Genomic DNA, 23,908 nt, shown 5'->3' on the forward strand with positions numbered 1-23,908 from the left:
GTGACAACATTTGATTTGACAATATCATGCTATATAGCCTGCTGTCATTCTAACAACAGTATATGCATATTATTGTACAATGTTTTTAGTGCTCTCAGCAGTCCAGAAAAGGTTTTCTCTTTTGTTTTCTTACTAATTTCTTATCACCAATACTGGAGCAATGTGATGCTTTGACTTATGTCCTTTGGTAGTCAGTGAGTCAGAGAATTCAATAATTATGTATGCGTCAGAATGTTTTTTTCAAGTTTCCTCATTGGAAGTAATATTTTAGATAATGAACGCTACCACTCTGAAGCATGGTAAATAATGGTTTAATGTTTAACACTATTCTTGTTTCTCATGTGTATCGACATGCTACTGTTGCTCTACAGGAAGTCAGGCCATTATAAATGGCTCCAACGAGAGCAGTGTTGCAGATTTGTAGCTCACACCTCTGCAGCTTGCCCAAGTGACAAGAAAGAACCCACACAGAAAACGAGTAGCGCGCAGCCTGCATGCACCGCGCACACAACACACACACACACACAACCACACACACCAACACAACACACACACACACACACACACACACACACACACACACACACACACACACACACACAACACACACACACACCCACACACACACGAACAAATAATGTAAAATACCAATGGGGAAACTAAGTCTCATTCCCTCTCTCTCTCTCTGACTTTCTCTCTTCATACACTCATACCTTCACAGACATACACACCAACAGGAAATAAAACCAGAGTAAATGTAAATGAGCTTCACTGAGCATGCAACAGAGAGAGAAGAAAGAGACCAGGGGGAGGGGGGTCTAAGTGGTGAGTGAAGAAGGAAGGTGAGAGAGAGTGTGGTGTGGTGTTTGTTCGCCTCAGCAGGAACAGCAGTCAGTGGAGGGAGTTTGCGTCTGTGTGTGTGTTTGTGCCATGCCCCAGGAGTAATGGACTCCCAGAACCGGGCTGCACTGGACATCTCCACCCGGAATCCCCAGGAGGACTTTGAGATTCTTCTCCGGGTCGGTGGAGGCACCTATGGCGAAGTTTACAAGGTCAGAGATTAAAACAACTCACAGCCAGGACATTTTCAGAGAGTTTTATGCTACCTTGTTGTTGTMCTTTTAACTTTTTTGTCATGCTTCTAATGGTGGCATGTGTTTCGAATGTCAATAGTCTGATTAACAGTAACATTTTCCATTTAAGATTGTATTTGTGGGGGCAGGCAATGGTTTGATTTCATGTAGGCCTAAATCATGTCTCAAGTAAATTAACCCTGTTGGATTATTTCATTCACATTCTCAGGGAATTTAGACTTCGMTTTTTTTGTAATTCCTGTTAAGTGGTTTTAGAAAAATATATTTTAGATTAACTTTTTTCATATACAGGTTTCCTTTGTCTCTTCATCTTTCACTTTTGGTTAATGAATATGGCCCTTTATATTACAAAAGTGTATTACATTAAAGCACACTTGTATCACTCTTGCTTTATCTCAGTTCTGTGGAATATGTTTCCTCAAATAGTGAAAGATTGGCTCATAGCTCACCAGGGAATAGAGGTTGATCTTGAGGTAACTGAGTCCTATACTCTTACCACGAGGTCAGTTGTGTTTACCCCTCACAGCTCAACCCCAGCCAGTTACACTGGGGCTTTGTATGTAGCAGTTTTGTTCATGGGCAGAATGTCTTCTCAGTCAGTAACTGTGTTGGAACAAGACAAATTGTCACTGCTCTGGAGAATTCACTGTCCTAAAGACACATTTATTGTGACCACATTAGATACACAATGTGTTAACCTTGAATCAGGATAGGTGCGTAAAGGATGTGACCATGAAGTGAGTTGGAACATCACATCCATTAAAACAAATACAGGAGCTTAATCATTGATATGCATGGATGTTGGGTCGCAATATAAAACTGTATCCTGCAGTAACACTTGTTTTCTACAAGTTGCAAGGACACATTCTATCTCTGAGTAAGTCATATTGTCGCCTGTCACAGAACTTTGCAGAAATGCAGTGTGCTTTGCACCTGTTTGAACACCACATGATGAGTGTGCTATTCAGCACCAGCCATGATCATTTCATTCAGTTGCTATGTGCCTTCTCTGTGTTGGACGCTAATGCTACAGTATAGCATGAATTCAATGTGAAGCACACCGTTTTAACTTTTATTCCATAAGGAACATTTGGTGCAAATTGTGTATCTTATGTGGAATGTATACCCCTTTCCAGGATCCTACAATGTCAATAATGGTATTGTAGAAAAATGACAAAGATTTTACAATATCATGAATGGCCTTACTGAACGAGCATTAGCAGAGTATGCCAGCTGCTATGTTTAGGGGCTTGCCCACTGTACATGTGACTGATGCAAAGTATGAGGGATATGGAGCGCACTTCCTCTCCAGAGAGAAACGGAGGCCATCGATAGATTCTGCTCTATTTTCACAGTACTTTGCATTTTTTCAACAACTTATGGTAGCAATGTCTGCAAACAGTTTTTTCTGCAAAGTGAATAAATACACATTCAAAGCATTGAAGCCACAAGGGCTTTCACAATAATACACTCCCCCACAGGCACATACACACAGGCCGACACATACACACACATAGACACACACACACAAACACACAGGCACACACACACTTATCCACTCTCTAAGGCCTATGTGTTGATTCAACAAGCAGACTGAACACTGATGGAGACCTGCAGATGCGGCAGTTTGCTTACCCACAGTGTCAAGGAAACAGGCCAGCCTTGAGTGAGCATTTTTATTTTTTATTTTACCTTTATTTAACTAGCATGTGGGGGAGAGGAAGAACATGTTTGGTTTGCATGCTGTCTACGTTAAGTGTCTGGAGGGGCTGGGGTGGGGGCGGTCAAGGAAACAAAAATAAACACCAGAAAAATACCTGGACTTCTGCCAATGTTTGTCAATGTCTCATATGTTCATTATCGTGGCAAGTTGTTCTTGTTGGGCAACAATATGAAGCTCAGTAATTGAAAGAGCTGTGGGGTTTTATGTGTTGGTAACTTTGTATTTCTGCTTCGGCACACTGTTCTATGAAAGTAGAATACTTTTTTGGATACACATTTAGCTAAGACTCTTGTTTCAACTTCAACTCCTATCCTCTATCTAGGTTAAATCCATTTGAATTCAATCACTTTTTAATAGCACCCCTTTTGATTTGAACTAAACCGTCCAAACATACAGTATTTGCCCATTGTAGAAGTCGTCATAAAAGTGACTTTTTGGACCTGAATGCCAAAACATTCAAGAAATAAAGGTGCTCAAAGTTTACCTATTTTGTATACCCCACCATACCACGAGACAGTGATCACTGGAAAAGATAAACAGTTMAGATTTATTTCATTTAAAAGCTTACAAACAGGTTTTGTCAAAAGGTTTTATAATTCCTTGAAAAAACAGTTTTTTTATAACAATTTCATATTTTGATAACCTTAAATGTAAATGATCTAAAAACACGTAAATCTTTTTTTTCTTCTCATATTTGCATATGTTGTAGCTTAGACCCTATTTTACATCATCTGAGGGTTTGTGTTGTGTCTGCCATCAGTTGAGACACAACATGCTCTTGAATACAGGGTAGGTGTCATGTTTTGGCTGATAAATGTACTAAAATGGGAATAAAATAGAAATGGTACCACAAAGATGGTTGGAGGTCCACACATCATAGAATGTTGACGTTTTTTGGTAATATCTGTTGTTTTAAATAATTACGTCAATCCTCCATAGGAAAGTATTGAAATCCTAGAAATATAGATGATAGAATAGAATAAGTTGACATTCGACGGTGGGTGGACCGGCGGCCATCTTTGTGGTAGTAATTAGAAGTAGAAATGTAAATTCTATTTAAATGTCAATGGTGTACCAGTTAAATTGCAGTGGTCTGAAGGGGTAGGTCCATTCTATGAAAAAAAAATTAAATGATTGAAATGATACCCACCCTGTATTCAAGAGCATTTTGTTTCTCAACCGATGGTGGGCTCAACACAAAAACCTCAGATGATGTAAGGTAGGGTCTAAGCTACTACATATGGAAATATGAAACAAATCTGAGTTCACGTGTTTTTCAATAATTGACACTAAACGAAAATTTGTCATAATCTTCATTTAAAAAATATTTTCCAAGAAGTTCTAAAATAGTTTGACAACCTTGTTAGTAAGCTTTTAAATTATATCAAATTCCACCGTTTATCTTTTCCAGTGATGAAGACATGGATGACTCATAGTATGGTAGGGTATGCCAAATTTGAGCACCTCTATCTCCTGAATGTTTTGGAATTCAGGTCCAAAAAGTCACTTTCTGACCACTTCTTCCATGGGCAAACATGTATGGATACTTCCAAAAAGTGGTTGAATTCAAATGGATTTACCCTCTATGGAAGTAGACTTGTTTTGTTTGTAAGCAGGGATCCTACTGATGTGACATTCAGAAGAACTACTTACACAATCTCAAGTTCTCGATGCAATAGAATTTATCCCACAGGCTCAAATGCATTGACTCATCATGTACCAAACTAAGAAGGACAGGATAAGGTTGAGTTTCAGTCCGAGCCACAATACTTATAATTCTGAAAACAGTGGGTTACTGTAATGTGTCTCTGCCAATAAAATGCACTGACATGCTGTGCCAGGTGCAATCTTTGACAACAGGCCAGAAAGTGGAAATAAAGAAGTGAGAGAGTCATTGGTATTTATAGTATCTACACTTCACAAGAAATAGAGTGTGTGTGTGTGTGTGTGTGTGTGTGTGTGTGTGTGTGTACTTGTGTGGACGTGTTTAACTAGACTTGTAGAAGTCCCCACAAGAATAGTAAACGAAAAATTTTTTTGAACCAACTGGGGACATTTTGTTGGTCCCCACAAGGTCAAATGCTATTTCTAGGAAGTTGAGGGTTAACGTTAGAATTAGTGTTAGTGTTAGAATTAGGTTTAGGGTTAGGGTTAGGAGCTAGGGTTAGTTTTAGAGTTAGGAGCTAGGGTTAAGGTTTTTGGGTTAAGGTTAGGGTTAGGCTTAAGGTTAGGGTTAGGGGTTAATGAAAATAGGATTTTGAATGGGACTGAATTGTATGTCCCTACAAGGTTAGCTGCTCAAGACTTACACTGTAATGGTAAATGGTGACAGGTAACCTTCAAGAGTGTCCCTGTGTTTGAACTTTTTGAACTCATAACACAACTTCCTCCCAGTGGTACTTCACAAAGTAGAACTGTAGATGACCTCTTACTTTTTGTTTAGCCAATTTTTTCTCCCTTACTCTTTCCCAAAGTTTTCAGAGTTAAAGAGATAAATCACAAATCAGTCTAACCTATACACACATACACACACAAACTCCTCCGCCCAAAACATCTTCTGCATTCGCCTATTTTTATAGATTTAATTTGAGGGATCATAAGTCACTCATCATTATCGACTGCTGTGCTTCTTAAGACATTTGTCACTTCATCCTCTATGAGTATAAGAGCTGGTGAGTGTCTGCATCTGTGTGGTGTCAATCTGTCAATAATGTCAGTGACGTCACCATGGAAACGGCCTGACTTCGATCACAATGTTTCCAGTGGTCTGTGAGAGGAGCACTGTTTGTTTTGTGGCTTTCCTTCAGTGACCATCTCTCTCCACTCAACCCAGCCCCCCGCCAGCTAACCCCACCCTATTGTCTGCCTACTTTCCACTGTGCACACCCAGGGGCTACAGTTGAAGTCGGAAGTTTACATACACTTAGGTTGGAGTCATTAAAACTCGTTTTTCAACCACTCCACAAATTTCTTGTTAACAAACTATAGTATTGGCAACTTGTTTAGGACATCTACTTTGTGCATGACACAAGTCATTTTTCCAACAATTGTTTACAGACAGATTATAATTCACTGTATCACAATTCCAGTGGGTCAGAATTTTATATACACTACGTTGATTGTGCCTTTAAACAGCTTGGAAAAATCCAGAAAATGATGTCATGGCTTTAGAAGCTTCTGATAGGCTAATTGACATAATTTGAGTCAATTGGAGGTGTACCTGTGGATGTATTTCAAGGCCTACCTTCAAACTCAGTGCCTCTTTGCTTGAAATCATGGGAAAATCAAAAGAAATCAGCCAAGACCTCAGAAAAAAATTGTAGACCTCCACAAGTCTGGTTCATCCTTGTGAGCAATTTCCAAACGCCTGCAGGTACCACGTTCATCTGTACAAACAATAGTACGCAAGTATAAACACCATGGGACCACGCAGCCATCATACCGCTCAGGAAGGAGACGCGTTCTGTCTCCTTGAGATGAACGTACTTTGGTGCGAAAAGTGCAAATCAATCCCAGAACAACAGCAAAGGATCTTGTGAAGATGCTGGAGGAAACAGGTACAAAAGTCTCTATATCCACAGTAAAACGAGTCCTATATCGACATAACCTGAAAGGCCGCTCAGCAAGGAAGAAGCCACTGCTCCAAAACCACCATAAAAAAAGCCAGACTACGGTTTGCAACTGCACATGGGGACAAAGATCATACTTTTTGCAGAAATGTCCTCTGGTCTGATGAAACAAAAATAGAACTGTTTGGCCATAATGACCATTGCTATGTTTGGAGGAAAAAGGAGGATGCTTGCAAGCCGAGGAACACCATCCCAACCGTGAAGCACGGGGATGGCAACATCATGTTGTGGGGGTGCTTTGCTGCAGGAGMGACTGGTGCACTTCACAAAATAGATGGCATCATGAGGTGGGGAAATGATGTGGATATATTGAAGCAACATCTCAAGACATCAGTCAGGAAGTTAAAGCTTGGTCGCAAATGGGTCTTCCCATTTGTTGTGGCAAAATGGCTGAAGGACAACAAAGTCAAGGTATTGGAGTGGCCATCACTAAGCCCTGACCTCAATCCTATAGAAAATTTGTGGGCAGAACTGAAAAAGTGTGTGCGAGCAAGGAGGCCTACAATCCTGACTCAGTTACACCAGCTCTGTCAGGAGGAATGGGCCAAAATTCACCCAACTTTAAAAAAAAAATCACTTATTGTGGGCTACCTGAAACGGTTGACCCAAGTTAAACAATTTAAAGGCAATGCTCCCAAATACTAATTGAGTGTATGTAACTTCTGACCCACTGAGAATGTGATGAAAGAAATAAAAGCTGAAATAAATAATTCTCCCTACTATTATTCTGACATTTCACATTCTTAAAATAGTGGTGATCCTAACTGACCTAAGACAGGGCATTTTTACTAGGATTAAATGTCAGTAATTATGAAAAAATGAGTTTAAATGTATTTGGCTAAGGTGTATGTAAACTTCTGACTTCAACTGTATGTTTAGTGTTGTTGTGTCAACCAACAAACAGGGTCTCACATTGGTGTTCTCTAGTGTAAGTCGGGTGTGTGATTGGGCAATGCAGAAGTAAATAGGACAGTCCTGGTAGGTGTTTCCTCACAGCAGACCACAGATCTTTTTAGCACAGTAAACAAAACAATGAACACCACAGTAAAGCTACACCATATCAACTCTCAACAGATAATGAACACAGTTTTTCAAATGAAAGCAATTGCCGCATAAACTCATAGACCCAACATGATCTGTCCTGAGGTCAGTAAATCAGGTTATACTCCCCTTCCATAACAAGTCCACTGACTGATGCAGCTGTCTGTTACTCAGGCTCGGAACAAGCAGAACGGGGAGCTGGCGGCCATCAAGGTCATCAAGATGGAGCCAGGTAAAATAACCTCTCTCTGTTACTACAGATACTAGAGACCACACATGGGCTCAAATCAATTATTTATATATACACTAGATGACTGATATGGGGCGCTGTGTTGACATGCCTCCATCTTGGTACTCCTCCACCGTTGTAAAAAACGTTTTGGAATCTATAGAAATGCATGTATTAATGTCAAAAAAATGTTTTGCCATGTTTACTCTATTACAGACACCTTAATGCATATTTTAAATTAAAGTATGTGAGCTAAACATACACATAAAAAAATATCTATATATTTTTTGTCCTTAAAGTATGATTTTTTGAGATTACTAATGTTACTGTCCCCACTACAACAACAACAAAAATACTTAAATACATGTAATTTTGTCCTTGAAACATTTAATTGAAATACTGTAGAATTCCATTCATTCCTATGGAGGACAGCTCCTACTGGGGAGTGCCAAGATGGCCGACCGGTGGCTTCGAAGCCTCTCAATGGCCAATGCAAAGCATCAGCAATCCAGGGTTTATATACATCATTGGTTCAAATACTATTTCATATCTTTCAAATACTTGCAGCGTTTGCTTTAACCTGTCTGGAGTGCCAGGTGGGTGGAGTTTGGTCATTCTAGACATTTATATTGGTTCCATCACAACAGGCAGGCTTAATTGAGCACAAATATAATATTTGAAATTATTTCAAGTAGTATTTGAATCCAGGTCTGAAAGAAACAAACCTTTCAATCCACATTGGTATCAGATTTCCAAGGTAATGCCGTTGTCAAATGTTACCGTTCCACAAAAATAATTGGTTACAAACCAAGATGATGTTGTGGTGCTATATTGTAACATCATCTGGCATCCATATACATTGCAGTGTGGAACATGGTATAAAATGATATGACATTTTCCCACACAGATGAGGACTTCTCAGTAATCCAGCAGGAGATCGTCATAGTGAAGAGCTGCAAGCACCGCAACATTGTGGCCTACTATGGCAGCTATATACGGTGAGTGGGCACTGAGCAGGCCCTGCCACACACAGCCACATATCATAGTCTAGTTGGAATGGGATGATACAGACTAATTGGGAATATTATCAGTTGTGATCATGATAAAGTTACTGGGAGTATAAACCTTTAATATGACAGATGTGTGTGTGTGACATGCGTGTGTGTTTCCAGGGCCAACACGCTGTCGATCTGCATGGAGTTCTGTGGAGGAGGCTCTCTCCAGGATGTCTACCATGGTGTGTGTGTGTGTGTATGTGTGTGTGTGTGTGTGTGTGTGTCTGTGTGGGTGTGTGTATGTCGGTGAACTGGAGCAGATTACGATCTACAACTGTGACAGAGTTTATAAAACAGTGTCCTACTTCACACCCTCTCTTCTCTCCCTCTAGTGACCGGACCTCTCTCTGAGCTTCAGATTGCATTTGTCTGCAGGGAGATGTTGCAGGTTAGACCACTCATATCACACATTACAATATAGCATGGATAACATGTCACTTGGCTGTTTTAGGTAATAGTTTTGATATCTCCAGCTTTGATATCAACACGTAACAGTGTACTAACTGTCTACCTGCAGGGTCTGGATTACTTACATGGCCAGAAGAAGATTCACCGAGATATAAAGGTGAAATGACCAGGGTTGACTCCCTAATCTGCTAGGATGAGTTATGCCTCTATAACGGTTATGAATGGCCCATAGGGGCAGGAGCCTATCTCCTGTTTCAGTAGCATGAGGAAACTTGATGTACTAGTACAACTCCTAGACAGGACGCTAGTCTGTCGCTATGGGCTGTTCTGGCTCAGACAAGGCTTGCTTTAAATTATGATGCAATGTTTGTTATGTTTTCATGGTGTCCAGACAGCATATACTGTACATATTGCTCTGTCGTGATCGCTTTTGTCTCTTCTTCCTGTTGTCCAGGGTGCCAACATCCTCCTTAATGACCAAGGAGAGGTGAAGCTAGGTTTGTGACTGTGAAGCCCTAATGCATTCATCAGGAAGTAAATAATGACACTGAAATCATAGATTTCTGTCCTCACATTAAATAAGTGACGTATTTATCTGGCTGTTTAGCGGACTTTGGGATTTCGGCACAGATCACGGCTACTCTGGCACGGCGGATGTCCTTCATCGGGACTCCTTACTGGTGAGGTTGAAGGTCAAATGAGTCCCCTCCCTTTGGCTCTTCTTGAGGTTGTATCTGATGTCAGATGGTCTTGATGTTGATGGTAGTGGTTGCGGTTGCCCGTGTCTTCCAGGATGGCGCCAGAGGTGGCTGCCGTGGCGATAAAGGGGGGTTACAATGAGCTGTGTGACGTGTGGTCTGTAGGAATCACTGCTATCGAGCTGGCTGAGCTGCAGCCCCCATTGTTCGATGTGCACCCACTACGGTAATCACACACACACAAACACACACACAAATCATTCCTCTCACAGACACACACACACACATGCACACGCACACACACACACYCACACACAACATTCCTTCTTACATTCACACTCCCCACAGAAAGAATCAAGACGTTCCTCTTTCTACACCCCCTCATGTTCCAGTTGTATGTACATTCATGCATGCCGTTTACGCACATACCGTTTACCCACTTTTTTACATTTCATTTCACCTTTATTTATACAGGTAAGTCAATTAAGAACTAATTCTTAGTTAAAATGTCGACCTGTGATGACACACACACACACAAACCTCACATCAAAGTCTTGTCTTTTCTCAGGGTGCTGTTCCTCATGTCCAAAAGTGGCTACCAACCTCCTAAACTAAAGGAAAAGGCCAAATGGTATGCAGTAAAACCATTACTATCCACCTGAGCTGGGGCAATGATACCTGTATTCTTAAATTCCGTCAATTAATCTACAGTCTGTAATAAGCTGTTGGTTAAAACAACAGTATTTTCTTCCACCACTTTCATGTTAGGTCCTCGATTTTCTATAACTTTGTCAAGGCAATGCTGATCAGGAACACTAAGAAGAGACCCAGTGCCTCAAAGATGCTGACAGTGAGTAAACCTCAAGAAACTCAGAGAATGTCTCTCTTCTCTGCTAGATCTCACTCACTCACCCACCGGTCCTCTTTCTCCTTCCCTCACTTTCTTCAAATGCACTAGCTACAGTAGTGAAAGATCACAGGAGTGCAGCAGAGTAGTCTGTCTGACCTGTACAACAGAGAAGGGGTGAGAAAGGCAGAATCCATCCTGTCTGACTGTTCCCACCCCCTACAACATGAGTTCCAGGTCCTACCCTCTGGCTCCCAGTGTAGATTCCCCACTGTTAAGTCTAACAGGTACAGGCACTCCTTCACCCTTATGGCCATTGCCCTTTTCAATACAGCGAAGAGAAGGAGGTAGTCTAGGGATGATGATGATGTTGAGGATGACGACCGTAATATGTTGTTGATGATGGTGGTGTTGACGCTGATGATGTTGTTTTTTGTTTTTGTCGGCACGTTGTCGATATGTTGTTGACTAGATGATCTGAAAATGCACTGAGCACTTTACTCATTAGGTGACTTTGGCTTGCTATACTTTTGTGCTGCTGCTAATGTCAGTCACTAGTAGGCCTATTGTATACACTCAGTATACCAAACATTAAGAATATGGTATTGATATTGAGTTGCACCCCCTTTTGCGCTCAGAACAGCCTCAATTATTCAGGGAAAGGTGTCGAAAGAGTTCCACAGGGATGCTGGCCCATGTCGACTCCAATGCTTCCCACAGTTGTGTCAAGTTGGCTGGATGTCCTTTGGGTGGTGGGCCATTCCTGAAACACACCGGAAACTGTTGAACGTGAAAACCCCAGCAGCGTTGCAGTTCATGCCACAAGGCCTAAAAATCCTTCTTTAACCTGTCTCCTCCCCTTCATCTACACTGATTGAAGTGGATTTAACAATTGACATCAATAGGGGATCATAGCTTTCACTTGGATTCACCTGGTCAGCCTATGTACACTCAGTGTATGTGTCTATTGATGGCTGCCCTATGACTTCATGTACTAGCCCACAAATAAAGTTGAAACTTGAGCTCATCTATTCATCTCTTGTAATCACTGTACGCCTTTTTCTCTCCTTGATTTCCCTCTCTTTCTCTCTCTCTCTCTGTCTCTCTCTCTCTGTCTCTCTCTCTGTCTCTCTCTGTCTCTCTCTCTAATTCCTGCAGCACCTGTTTCTGACCCAGCCGTGTCTGAGACAGGATCTGATCTTGGATCTGCTGGAGAAGCTGCGTCACCCTGAGAAACTGAAGCCCTCGCTGCCATCTGAGGAGGAGGACGTGGAGGTCAGAGCATCACACACATACCCTCCACAATCAAACACACACACACACAAACACACACTGTAATATCATATAGTAATATACCTTGTATACACAATACACATTAATGATACACATCAATAAACATGATCACACATTGTAAAAGACATGTAAAATGTAAGAATGCAGTACTCATGGCTATATGGTGATATCTCCTATAGGTTGTGGTACCCGGCTCCCTGAGAAGGATTTACTCCATTAACAGACACAACCAGGCAGAGAGAACCAACTCTGACATCAGCTGTGAGATATATATATATATATATATATAATTATTTATTTTTTCCTTTGTGAACCTGTCCAGGAAATGTAATCGGTTGTATAGATGTGCGACTAATCACTGGATTTGTGTGTGTGTGTGTGTGTGTGTGTGTGTTATCAGTGGAGCAGCTCTACACCAGGAGGCCAGTAAAGACAGCCTCACCAGAAGCAATGGTAAGTGTGTGTGTATGAGTATGTATGGGCAGTGGTGGAAAAAGTACTCAGTTGTCATACTTGAGTAAAGGTATAGATACCTTAATAGAAAGTTACTCAAGTAAAAGTGAAAGTCAGCCAGTAAAATACTACTCGACTTAAGTAGTACTTTAAAGTATTTTTTACTTAATACATTGCATAAAAAAACATGAGCTGGCGCACACCCAGAATAATGGTTTGTGTCGAGGTGCTGACTAACGGCGAATAAACTATAAACTATCAAAATAAAGGAGATATTATACATGGAGTGTGTGACTTTCTTTATTTTGATAGTTTATACTTAATACTTTACACCACTGTACCTGTGGTGGTATCCATGCCTGTGCATCACTGTGCTTCCTAGTGTGGATACAAATGTATGCCTGCGTATCTTATTGATCAAAGTCTTCTGTCATTGTCTTTCTGTACTTCAGGTACGGTCTACAGTGCAGTGGCACACACTGGGATCCACTGGCAGCGACAAGAGCCTAATCAGGTATGGGGATTACTGCTCAGCAAACCAATAACACACTGACTGATGTCTCCATCATCTCCAAGTCTTCCACTTACAGGACAAATTATCCAATGAGTAATGAGGAGACCACTATTGACTACCGATCTTATCCGGCACTGTGTTGATCTCCTTCCCTTTCTCTCTTCCCCATAGAGACCAATGCATGGACTCAGATGATGACTATGATGACGTGGACATGTAATCATAACGCACACTTGACTATTCATTCATTAGTTTATTGAAATATCTTCAGTTGTACATTTATCTGAGCTGTTTGACAACCCTCTCTCCCTTCTCTCTATCTTCTTTCCACAGTCCGACCATCTGCACCAGAAGGTAAGCAAGCCTACTGAGACATTCTTCACCCATTCACTCTCATCTGTATTTCTGAGCCCATATTCATGGATCAGCACCACCTCTCTTATCCATTATGATAAAACTGATCCTAGATTAGCACTCCTACTCTGAGACACTTAGTGAATACAGGTCCGGATGTACACTCTTAGAAAGAAGGGTTCCAAAAGGGTTCTTCGGCTCTCCCCAATGGATAACCCTTTTTGTAAAGGGTTCTAGGTGGAACCAAAAAGGGTTCTTCAAAGGGTTCTCCTATGACAAATAACCTTTTTTTTCCTGCGTGTACTGTATTTCTCGGTTGGGATGGAGTGGATGGACTTGGTTAGGTTCTGAACAAATGGAGTAAAAACTCACAGACAACTAGTAAAAAACTCAAACCAAGTTTATTCACCCACTGGGTCAAACAGCTGTCTTATACACATGTCAACTGTTGTTGACAACACACATAACCAAAATGATTCACATTTGTCTTCCAATTTCCACATAATCTGTCACAGTTCCCCGCCCCAATAGGGCATAAACCAAKCTCTCTCCTTATTGCTACTGCTAAGACACACAAATCATGTTCAAACAACGTTTGAATATCTTGGATGGGGCTCTCATCCAGAACTTATAGGCAACCTTTTATCACCATCCACATTCCCACTCACTGACCATGTTTCATCAGCACAGATATTCTCAGATATCTCCTATTCTCCATCGTATGCACTTCTGTCCTTTGTCCTTCTACATGGGCTACTTCTCTACAACCTTTCGTACTAGTACACAAGCATGACAATTTATCCATACACACGCACACTCTACGGCCTCACGGCCACCACGGCTGGGACTTTCGTCCCAACTACGGATCTTGCAGGGGAACAACCCCACTAGGGACCTATCCTACACGGAACCTACCCTACACTGTAGTGTCACCCACGAATTTCGCAGAGAACCAGCTCCACTCGGGACCTATCCTTACGTCACCTACCCTACACCAAATATTTACGACTGGTCATTACACAATGAGCCTACTGAATAAACTCAGGCTTTCTAGGTCCGTATCCTATAATTGGTTCAGCCTACGACTCTCATCTTCCCAAGATGTCAGAATGAATGGTAAAAGGTATAGGAACTGTGCCTACCTTGTTTTTAGTGCCGGCTCCTGTTTCACTGATTCGGACTCTCTAGTTCGACTGTAAATCGTGGTGAATCCTGCCGACAACGCCAACTGTTATGTTCTGAACAGAGTAAAAACTCACGGACAACTAGTAAAAAGCTCAAACCAAGTTTATTCACCCACTGGGTCAAACAGCTGTAAAGACATGATTACACAGGCACATATATTTATACCCCCCTACTAGGAGTCAACTCCTTGCACATCTAGACAGCCAATACATCTCTATTGCCAGTCAGTGTTATGAAATGTGATATTTTAATTGTATATAACTGCCTTAATGTTGCTGGACCCCAGGAAGAGTAGCTGCTGGGGATCCTTAATAAATACAAATACAAATGGGACAAAATAGACAGGGTTGGCTTAGAATGTTGACAACGTAAACTATATTTTAGTCTCCAAATGTTTATTGAAAACATAAATACATTTGCACAATGAGCACTTTATGTCTCTCAAATACATTGTTACAGTTGTTGGTTAGCTAGCTAGCGAATTTTTGCCAACCCTTAGGAAAAAAGATTGTGGTCAGAGTGCAGTATAACTGCAGTACGCTACAAATACTGTGTCCAAAATAACACTGTTTTCTTTTGCAGTGTAATTGCAGTTACAGTACAGTATTACTGCAGTTCAACTGCAGTACACTGCAGTTATTCTGCAATTACTGCATCCAAAATATCACAGTGGACTGCAGTTACTGCACTTTTATTGCAGTTCCAAAACTGCAATCTTTTTTGTGCTGGATATTAGTATAGACATGTCGTCAGTCAAAACACCTCAAAACAAGACATGGTATCAATAACAAGATACAAAGAGCTGAAATGAGCCGCCTACGATTCCCCACATGGCAGCTTCTTGTAATTGTTGCTAGCTAGCTGACCGTTCAGAATGATAACAACGCCCACCTTCTGGACACATTGATGCGCACGTCATTTTCGMGACATTGTCAGCCGACCCGTCTATATAACAGAGCTTCATGGGAAAAGAGATCCGAAGATTTGGATGAAAACAACAATCTGAAACACTGAACTATTTCTGTTTCTCCCTGAACAGTGTAACAATCCCACTAGATGACATCCCACCCCCACTCCCTCCTAAGGTAAACAAACACTACATTTTCTAAACTATGGCCATTCGTTACCTCTACATATCCCATGTGTCTATGAATATGGTGTTGACATAGCCTACAGCATAAAGTTGATAAAAGTCACATTTCCAGTGCTTGACCTCATATGCCTACGCAGTGGTGGAAAAAGTATCCCATTGTCATACTTGAGTAAAAGTAAAGATACCTTAATAGAAAATGACTCAACTATAAGTCACCCGGTAAAATACTACTTAAGTAAAAATCAAAGTATTTGGTTTTAAATATACTTAAGTATCAAACGTAAAAGTATAAATCATTTAAAATTCCTTATATTAAGCAAACGAGACAGCACCATTTTCATGTTTTTTTTTTTTTTACAGATAGTCAAGGGCACACTCCAACACTCAGACATAATTTACAAACTAATAATTTGTGTTTAGTGAGTCCGCTAGATCAGAGGCAGTAGAGATGACCAGGGATGTTCTCTTGATAAGTGTGTGAATTGGACCATTTTCCTGTCCTGCTAAGCATTCAAAATGTAACGAGTACTTTTGGGAGTCAGGGAAAATGTATGGAGCAAAACGTTTTTTAGGAATGTAGTGAAGTAAAAGTAAAAGTTGGCCAAAATATAAATAGTAAAGTATTGTACAGATACCCCCAAAAAACGACATAAATAGTACTTTAAAGTATTTTTACTTAAGTACTTTACACCACTGTGCCCACGCAGCCCAAAGTTTGTCCCAGTTCAGAGGAGATTGTGACAGGAGAGGACGAACATGGCCGGACACTTCACTCCCTCTACGCCCCCTCGCCCCTCCTCCGGACCTTTAGTGCCACCCACACACGCCCCGTCCCCCGTCCGCGCTCCCGGCGAAACGTCAACTCCGGTGAGTGTCAGCTCCACTCTTATCCCTATTTGTTACCTACAGTTACCGTTATAGGATCTTCATTTGATAGCCCTGTTGTCCCTTCTGAATTGTATACTGTACCACACGTGGTCCCGTGTGGCTCAGTTGGTAGAGCATGGCGCTTGCAACGCCAGGGTTGTGGGTTCATTCCCCACGGGGGGACCAGGATGAATATGTATGAACTTTCCAATTTGTAAGTCGCTCTGGATAAGAGCGTCTGCTAAATGACTTAAATGTAAAATGTATATACAGTGAATGACCTTTGACCTATGACATTTACCCTGAAGCACATCTTCTCCATGCTCTCTAATGTACAGTAACAACATGATTGTGTCCCCTGTAGACCCTGTTTCCTTCCCATTACACATAACAGACAGACCAGCGGACCTCCAACCACCTGAGCTGCCCCCCAAGAAAGACAGGAGAAGGAGACAGCCCCCCCAGGTATGGATGGGACCAGGAATTAAAACACCATTTAATTTTTCCTTCTGAGAGGAGGACCAGGAAAACGCATCACTTGTTGGCTCGCAGAAATGTGGATAAACTGATTCCAATATGCATGTTTAGAGTATGTGTCTGTTTTCTATTACAGGATCCAGTTGAATGTGCCAGCCCTGTGCTGAAGAAACCTCCAGTAAGTTTGTCCACCAGTCTCACGAGTATGTCGCTCTACATCTTACGACAGTTACTGTAACTCTGTATTGATGCACTGAGACTTACTCACACCCTTACCTGGAACACTATACACACACTACGAACAATGACAGTGACTTCTGGGCCCATATTTATAAAGCATCTCAGAGTAGCAGTGCTGATCTAGGATCAGTTTAGTTTTGTTTATCATAATGAGTCAGATGATATGGACACGGGGTAACTGATCCTAGATCAGCTCTCCTACACTGAAACAGTTTATGAATATGGGTCCTGTTCTCCACCTCGTCTCTAGGTGTATTTTAAGAAAGTATTCCATGGCTGTCCGTTGAAAGTGAATTGTTCAACGTCGTGGGACCATCCGACAACTAAAGACCACCACCTGATCCTGGGAGCAGACGAGGGGATCTACAGCCTCAACCTGAACAGCTCAGAGGCCACCATGGAGCTGGTGAGAATCTGCTCTAATGTCTTTCTATGTCTGCAGTGAGGCTAGATCTGGTCCCCTGTTGAACGTGTCCTAACGCCCTGGACCAGAGCTACAGTGAAATTAAGCTCATGCTACAGTATGACTGTACAATTCAGTAAAATGGATGTTATAGCTGCAGTATTGCATTTTGCTTTGATATTGCTTGTAATCTCTACCTAACTTGAAAACCCTTGAAATGTTCTCATTGCCCGAATCTCTCCTGCAGCTCTATCCAGGAAAGTGCAGCTGGGTTTACACCATTAGTAATGTCCTCATGTCAATATCAGGTGAGATCTGCAAGCCATAGACATGCCACAACACTAACATCTGTCAAATAAAATAGACTGAAATATGTGTGTGTGTGGTGTGTGTGGTGTGTGTGTGTGTGTGTGTGTGTGTGTGTGTGTGTGGTGTGTGTGTGTGTGGTGTGGTGTTGTGTGTGTGTGTGTGTGTGTGTGTGTGTGTGTGTGTGTGTGGTGTGTGTGTGTGTGTGTGTGTGTTGTGTGTGTGTGTGTGTGTGTGTGTGTGTTTTCGTCCACAGGTAAAGTCATCCCAGCTCCATTCTCACTTACTGAAGGACTGTGTGGAGCAGGCCGAAAGGAGCAGCGAATGGTGGCCTTGCCAACCCACAGACTATTGCCTAGGACCCTACAACTCATTGCCTATTTTGTAGTGCTGGTGCTTATTCATTCATGTTGAACACACGATAGCAAAGCCTTTCCCAACGAAAAAAGCAAAACAGCGCATTTTCTTTATTCTTATTTCTTATTAAGTTCAGTAATAGTCCCGACCCGTTTCGGCCCGTTTCCTTCGCTTCGTTCCTAGCTGATTACAACCCTGGTTTGTTTGATTATAACAATGTATCCCCTTCTGTAGTTAATATTACGTATCACATCATTTTCTTTCTATTTGCAGGAAGTTTGGGCGGTGTCTATGTCAAGATACCGGACCCAAAGGCTGCAGTCGCTCAGTGGGTGAGAAAAGCACAAGTTGAGCAAGTTCTGTTTAGCTTGATAAAAAAGGGTTCGGCGGTTTAGTCCTGAACTTTAGTTGTAGGATTGTGCTTGTAACAACGAGTGGGTTTGAAGTCAAAGTTGATTTAGATCATGTGTCTGTAAATGACTGTTATACTAGAATGCTGAGGTCCTCTCTGTCCCCCCCTTGCTCCGTGCGCCAGTAACGTGCAGCGGGCTGTGTGTTCCTGTTGCTGTCCTTGGAGACCAGTGTTGGGTTGCTCCTGCAGTGGTCGAGCCCATGTAAGTGTTCATTGGCTCATCAAGCGTGAGTACACACAGGATCCCACAAGCATCCTTCTCACCATCCTGCTGCCCACTGTCTTCCTGGGTTCCTCAGTAGGGCACACTAGCAAACAGTTTGCAAAGATCTATCGGGATAGTTCAGATAAATTGTCCCTGTTTCACACCCGTTTCAAATCGTTTTCTCCCTACTGAGACAACCCTGTAGGTCACGATCTTACTGTCACAGCTGACGACCCTGACTACTTCCCTGAACTACTTCGCTTGACTACTTCACTGGACTATGGTGTATTTTGTCCACCTGCAGCACTTTGACTTCCCCCTGCCCAGTCCCCTGCATGTGTTTGAGATGATGGTGACACCGCAGCAGGAGTACCCTCTAGTGTGTATTGGGGTACACAAGGGTCCCAGTCCTGAGCAGCCCATTAAACTGGACAACATGAACCTCAACTCCAACACCTCTTGGTTCACCAACACTGGCTTAGGTACTATGAACTGAACACATCCCAGAGCATGCTTGTTTCTATGAACATACAGTTCAATGGAATTGTGAGCTTTGTTCTTAGTTTGGACAATCTTACAGTTGTGTTGTAACTGTGTGTTTGTGTTCCAGAGAGCCGGTGTCCTGACACAGTGCAGGTGAACCAGCTGGACTGTAACACTCTGCTGGTGCTCATTGACAGTAAGTCATGTTGTTAACATCACCATCCTCAGGAAGAGTAGGCTAGTTACACACCAAGTCTGTTTTAACCCCTGAATGACGGTGTCTCTATCAATCTATATGAGGAAAATGAAATGTGTAGGAAGGGCTAATGTGTGTGTGTACCTCTCTCGCCTTTGAATAGATTCAGTACATATTGTGGACCTGGAGGGGGTGCAGAGGAGCCACCGGATAATTCAAGGCGAGACCACTTTCACTTTTGATGTGGAAGCTGTAGGTAAGAAGGGGAGGAGTAGAGGAGCATGGTCATCATGATAAATCATTGTGAGGTTTGAGGGGTGTGGGTATTGGGAGATGGAGGACCTAATGCGTATTCTCTCCGTCTGTCCGTCTGTCTGTCTGGTTCAGTGTATTTTGAGAACACTCTGCTGGCTGTGTGGCGTCATGGCTGGCAGAGGAGAGGAGAGGGCCCAGACATACTGCAGGAGATCACAGACCCCAAGAAGACCTTCCGTCTAGTGGGATCAGACCGGTATGTGTGCCTGTATACTTCCATGGGATACACACTCACACACACAATCAAGTAAATATAGTTTTGATTAACACATTAATAACCCCCTGCAGGATAGTTGTCATGGAGACACGGCAGAGTGAGGACAATTCGGGGCTCTGTAACCTGTACATCCTGGAGATTGCGGAGAACTATGTCCCAGTACCTTGAGAACTCTAGCACATGGGACCAATCTCAAGGTAGCACCACTGCAAACACTCCAAGCAGCAGCCATGGCACTGTGTCCATGCCCAACAACACTGCTGTGCTGCTGGTTTAAAGGAGCACAGACAGAATTCATCCCTCACAATCTAGGAGCAGATGGAGCGCTTCCACTGCCAGCCCACACAGGCAGTGTGCCCAGACACACATGTGCATTCATTCCTCCACAAATACCTATTTATCCTYTAACAGTACTACAGTACTTGACCTCTGCTYCAACCTGGTCTCAGAGCATTTCYTATTATTCTGTATGTGAATCAGATTATTCTGTATGCGAATCAGAGACACTCCGTTTGGTATGATATGTTATGTTTCGTAATGTATGTATTCATTTATGGATTTCCATCACCCATTTCATATGTTACGAATTACAATTCATATTATATGTTATGAATTTCCAAATGTATAATGTGTTACGAATTTGCGAAAATGTACAATATGTAACGCATTTGCAAAATGTATGATATGTTACGAATTCTAGCTAGGTGGCGAACATTAGCTAGCTTGCTAACATTAGCTAGGCTAGGGGTTAGGGTTAAGACACCTAGCAAAGCCTTTCCCAACAAAATGCAACACAGCAGTTTTATCTATTCTATAAGCTCAGTATAGTCCCACCGTCGACCGATTCTCCGCTTCGTTCTATGAACTAAACCCCTATGTTTGATCTATACACAATTAATCCCCGGTAGATATTACTATCAAACATACATTTCTTTTATTCTGCAGAAGTTCAGATTCAATGTAAAACCGGACACAAACTCACATCCTGCCAGTGAAAAGAAAGAAAGAAAAAGACAATTGAATTCTTTTAGCTTGATAAAAAAGTTCGAGGCGTTAGTCACTAACTTAGTTGTAATATTGTCTCATGTAAAAGCTGGGTATTGAAGTCAAAGTTCATTCATACATCAATGATGTCTGACTAAATGATTTTATACTACAATCTAGCAAGTCCCTTCTGTCCCCCCTCCCTGCAACCAGTAACGTGCACAGCTGTATTTCTTGCTTGCCCTGAGAGCACCATTTGCTCTGCATGTCGAGCCATGTAATTCATGCTCATCTAATGTACACACCAGGATCCCCACAGCATCCTTCTCAACCATCTGGCCCCACTTCTTCCTTGTCTCGTAGGCCATCGGTAGCAACATTTTGCAAATCTTATCGAATAAGTTCAATAATTTATCCTGTTCACACCTTTCAATCGTTTCCCTACGAGAACCAACCTTATCACTCTACTCACAGCTGAACAACCCTGACTACTTCCCTACTACCTCGCGGACTACTCACTTGACTATGCATTTTCCCCTCAGACTATTCGACTCCACGCCAGTCCCCTCATATTGTGAGATTGATTGACCACCGCAGCAGGATACCCTCTAGTGTAATTGGTAACACCAGGTCCCAGCTGGAGCAGCCCATTAAAACGGACAACATAACTTCAAACTCCAACACTCTCTGGCACAAACAACTCCTAGGTACTCATAACTAACCATCCCAGCAGCTTGTCTAAACATACAGTCAATGAATTCTAGCTTTTCTGATTGGCGACATCGTTACCAGTTTGTGAACTGTTGTGGTGTTCAAGAGCGATTCCTACACAGTGCAGAACACTACTGTGTAAACTCTGCTGTTCATTTCACAGTATCCATGTGTTAACATCACCATCTACAGCAGAGAGAGTTTACCACCCAAGTCTGTTTACCCCTGATGAGTTCTCTATCAATCTATACTGGAGAAAATAATCAGGACACTAACTGTGGGGTGTGTTACCTCTCTCCCGCTGAATATCAGACAATGGACCGTAGCAGAGGCACGATAATCAAGCGGACCACTTTCACTTATTAGAAGCTGAGTAAGAAGGAGGAGTGAGGCATATTCATGCAATAAATCCATTAGTTGATGAGGTGTTGAGATGAACCTAAATGGTCTCTCTCCGTTCTGTCTTCTTTCAGTCATAAACACTCTGCTCGTTGCGTCATGCTCAAGAGAGAGAGCCCAGACTACTGCAGATCACAGACCAAGGACCTCCGATCATGAGATCAGACATAATGTGCTATACTCCATAACAACACAACAAATCAAGTAAATTTAGTTTGAGAACACTAAGAACCCCCGCAGTAATTGTCATGGACCACGCAATTTAACAAATCCGCTCTGTAACCGTACATCCTGGAAAGGGGCATTTGCGCGAGAACCATGCCCAGTACCTGAGAAACTCTTCACATTACAACACAAGTAGCACCACTGCAAACACCCAACAGCACCACTGCACTGTCCATGCCCAACAACACTGCTTGCTGCTAGGTTAAAGGACACAGACAGATCATCACCTCACATCTAGGAGCAGATGCCTCACTCCAGCCCAACAGCTTGCCCATCACACAGTCATTCATCCTCCACAATACCAATATCCTATAACAAGTACTACTACTTCACACTCTCGCAACCTCGTCAGAGATACATATGATCTTATGTATCAATTTCGTATGCGAATCAACACTCGTTTTATATAATTTAGGTTCTAAATATTCATTAATGGATCATACCCATGCATATTCACATACAATTCATATATTGATAATTCCAATTTAATTCGTACGAATTTCGAAAAGATACATAATAGCATTCAAAATGTATTTGTTACGAATCTAGTAGTGCTAACAATTAGCAAGTATGTACATTACTAGCAGGTTAGCTTAAGTTGGGGTAAGGTTAAGTAGCAAAAAACTTCTCACGATCACCCCTGACGTGTACACCCCCAACTCCCCACTATTGCACACTAAGCATAAAGCTCATCAGTACTGTCATCTAATATCATTAAATCCAACCCACGACCAATGAGATACAGTCTTGTGAATAAACCACATTTAGATTTCTAAATGTCTACAGGAAGCAGACTAGTAATCCTATACTAACACTAGCGAGACACATATTTTACCAGGCATAGATTCCTAGCGCCACGTCCATTCACATGCACAAAGATATATATTAAAATCGAAATGGGTCTCACTATCTCTCGTCATCAGAAGGTTGACAAAGGTCCTTTTCACGATGACTTGTTCGTTCAAATTCTCCTTGCCCCTCCATACAGACGGTCTAAGTCACGATTTCCAACTAATACATCCGCACTACACCGGGAAAACCCCGGAAAATTCAAATAATTGATTAAACATCATATGAAAACATACAATACGATATGCACATGTATCAAACAAATTCACTGAATAGGTTTCATACATAACCCGCAAACAGTACACAACGCACTCAAATTCGAAATTCAATTCGATTGTCGTCACGCCAAAGAAAGGCCACTTTCAACGTCGTCCAAAATAAACAAAGAATTTACTCCCTCTACGTCTCGACCAACCAGAAGCGAACAGTTGTTTTGAATCAAGGGCTACACCTATATAGCAACTTAACCAGCATAACACATCTGTATTCTTGCTGAGTCTTGACTTCTGATCACTCAACACAAAATGACGATTTAGAAACTAGAATGTTTCTTCCAATGGTATTTATAGCAATATAGTATAAAGCAATAAACTGAAACAGATTATCTAGAGCAAAATTTTATACTGCAAAATTCCCCTTAATTCTC

At 41.9% G+C, this 23,908-nt stretch overlaps 1 protein-coding gene across 1 annotated transcript; it reads left to right on the forward strand.

Annotated features, from left to right (window-relative positions):
* Window positions 1–751: 751 nt before the first annotated feature.
* LOC111949751 (mitogen-activated protein kinase kinase kinase kinase 5) lies at window positions 752–20,736 on the forward strand. The gene is made up of 30 exons (XM_023967102.2): window positions 752–1,052; window positions 7,662–7,719; window positions 8,624–8,714; window positions 8,889–8,953; window positions 9,104–9,159; window positions 9,289–9,336; window positions 9,634–9,676; window positions 9,787–9,859; window positions 9,972–10,103; window positions 10,446–10,508; window positions 10,646–10,727; window positions 11,883–11,999; window positions 12,197–12,278; window positions 12,418–12,470; window positions 12,923–12,984; window positions 13,156–13,200; window positions 13,318–13,338; window positions 15,563–15,608; window positions 16,324–16,483; window positions 16,848–16,948; window positions 17,097–17,138; window positions 17,451–17,606; window positions 17,851–17,913; window positions 18,169–18,293; window positions 18,868–18,976; window positions 19,188–19,365; window positions 19,494–19,562; window positions 19,726–19,818; window positions 19,950–20,073; window positions 20,166–20,736. Exons 1-30 carry the CDS (start codon window positions 945–947, stop codon window positions 20,260–20,262), a joined length of 2,562 nt encoding a protein of 853 aa, XP_023822870.1. The 5' UTR covers window positions 752–944; the 3' UTR covers window positions 20,263–20,736.
* The last annotated feature ends 3,172 nt before the right edge of the window (window positions 20,737–23,908 follow it).

This window comes from Salvelinus sp. IW2-2015, linkage group LG22 (genome assembly GCF_002910315.2).
Source record: "Salvelinus sp. IW2-2015 linkage group LG22, ASM291031v2, whole genome shotgun sequence".
Lineage (NCBI taxonomy): Eukaryota > Metazoa > Chordata > Actinopteri > Salmoniformes > Salmonidae > Salvelinus > Salvelinus sp. IW2-2015.

Coding starts and splice junctions, on each gene's coding strand:
- LOC111949751 (XM_023967102.2), top strand. CDS start 945: ATGGACTCCCAGAACCGGGCTGCACTGGACATCTCCACCCGGAATCCC. Junction 17,139..17,450: donor CTGTGCTGAAGAAACCTCCA/GTAAGTTTGTCC, acceptor CCTCGTCTCTAG/GTGTATTTTAAGAAAGTATT. Junction 17,607..17,850: donor CAGAGGCCACCATGGAGCTG/GTGAGAATCTGC, acceptor TCTCTCCTGCAG/CTCTATCCAGGAAAGTGCAG.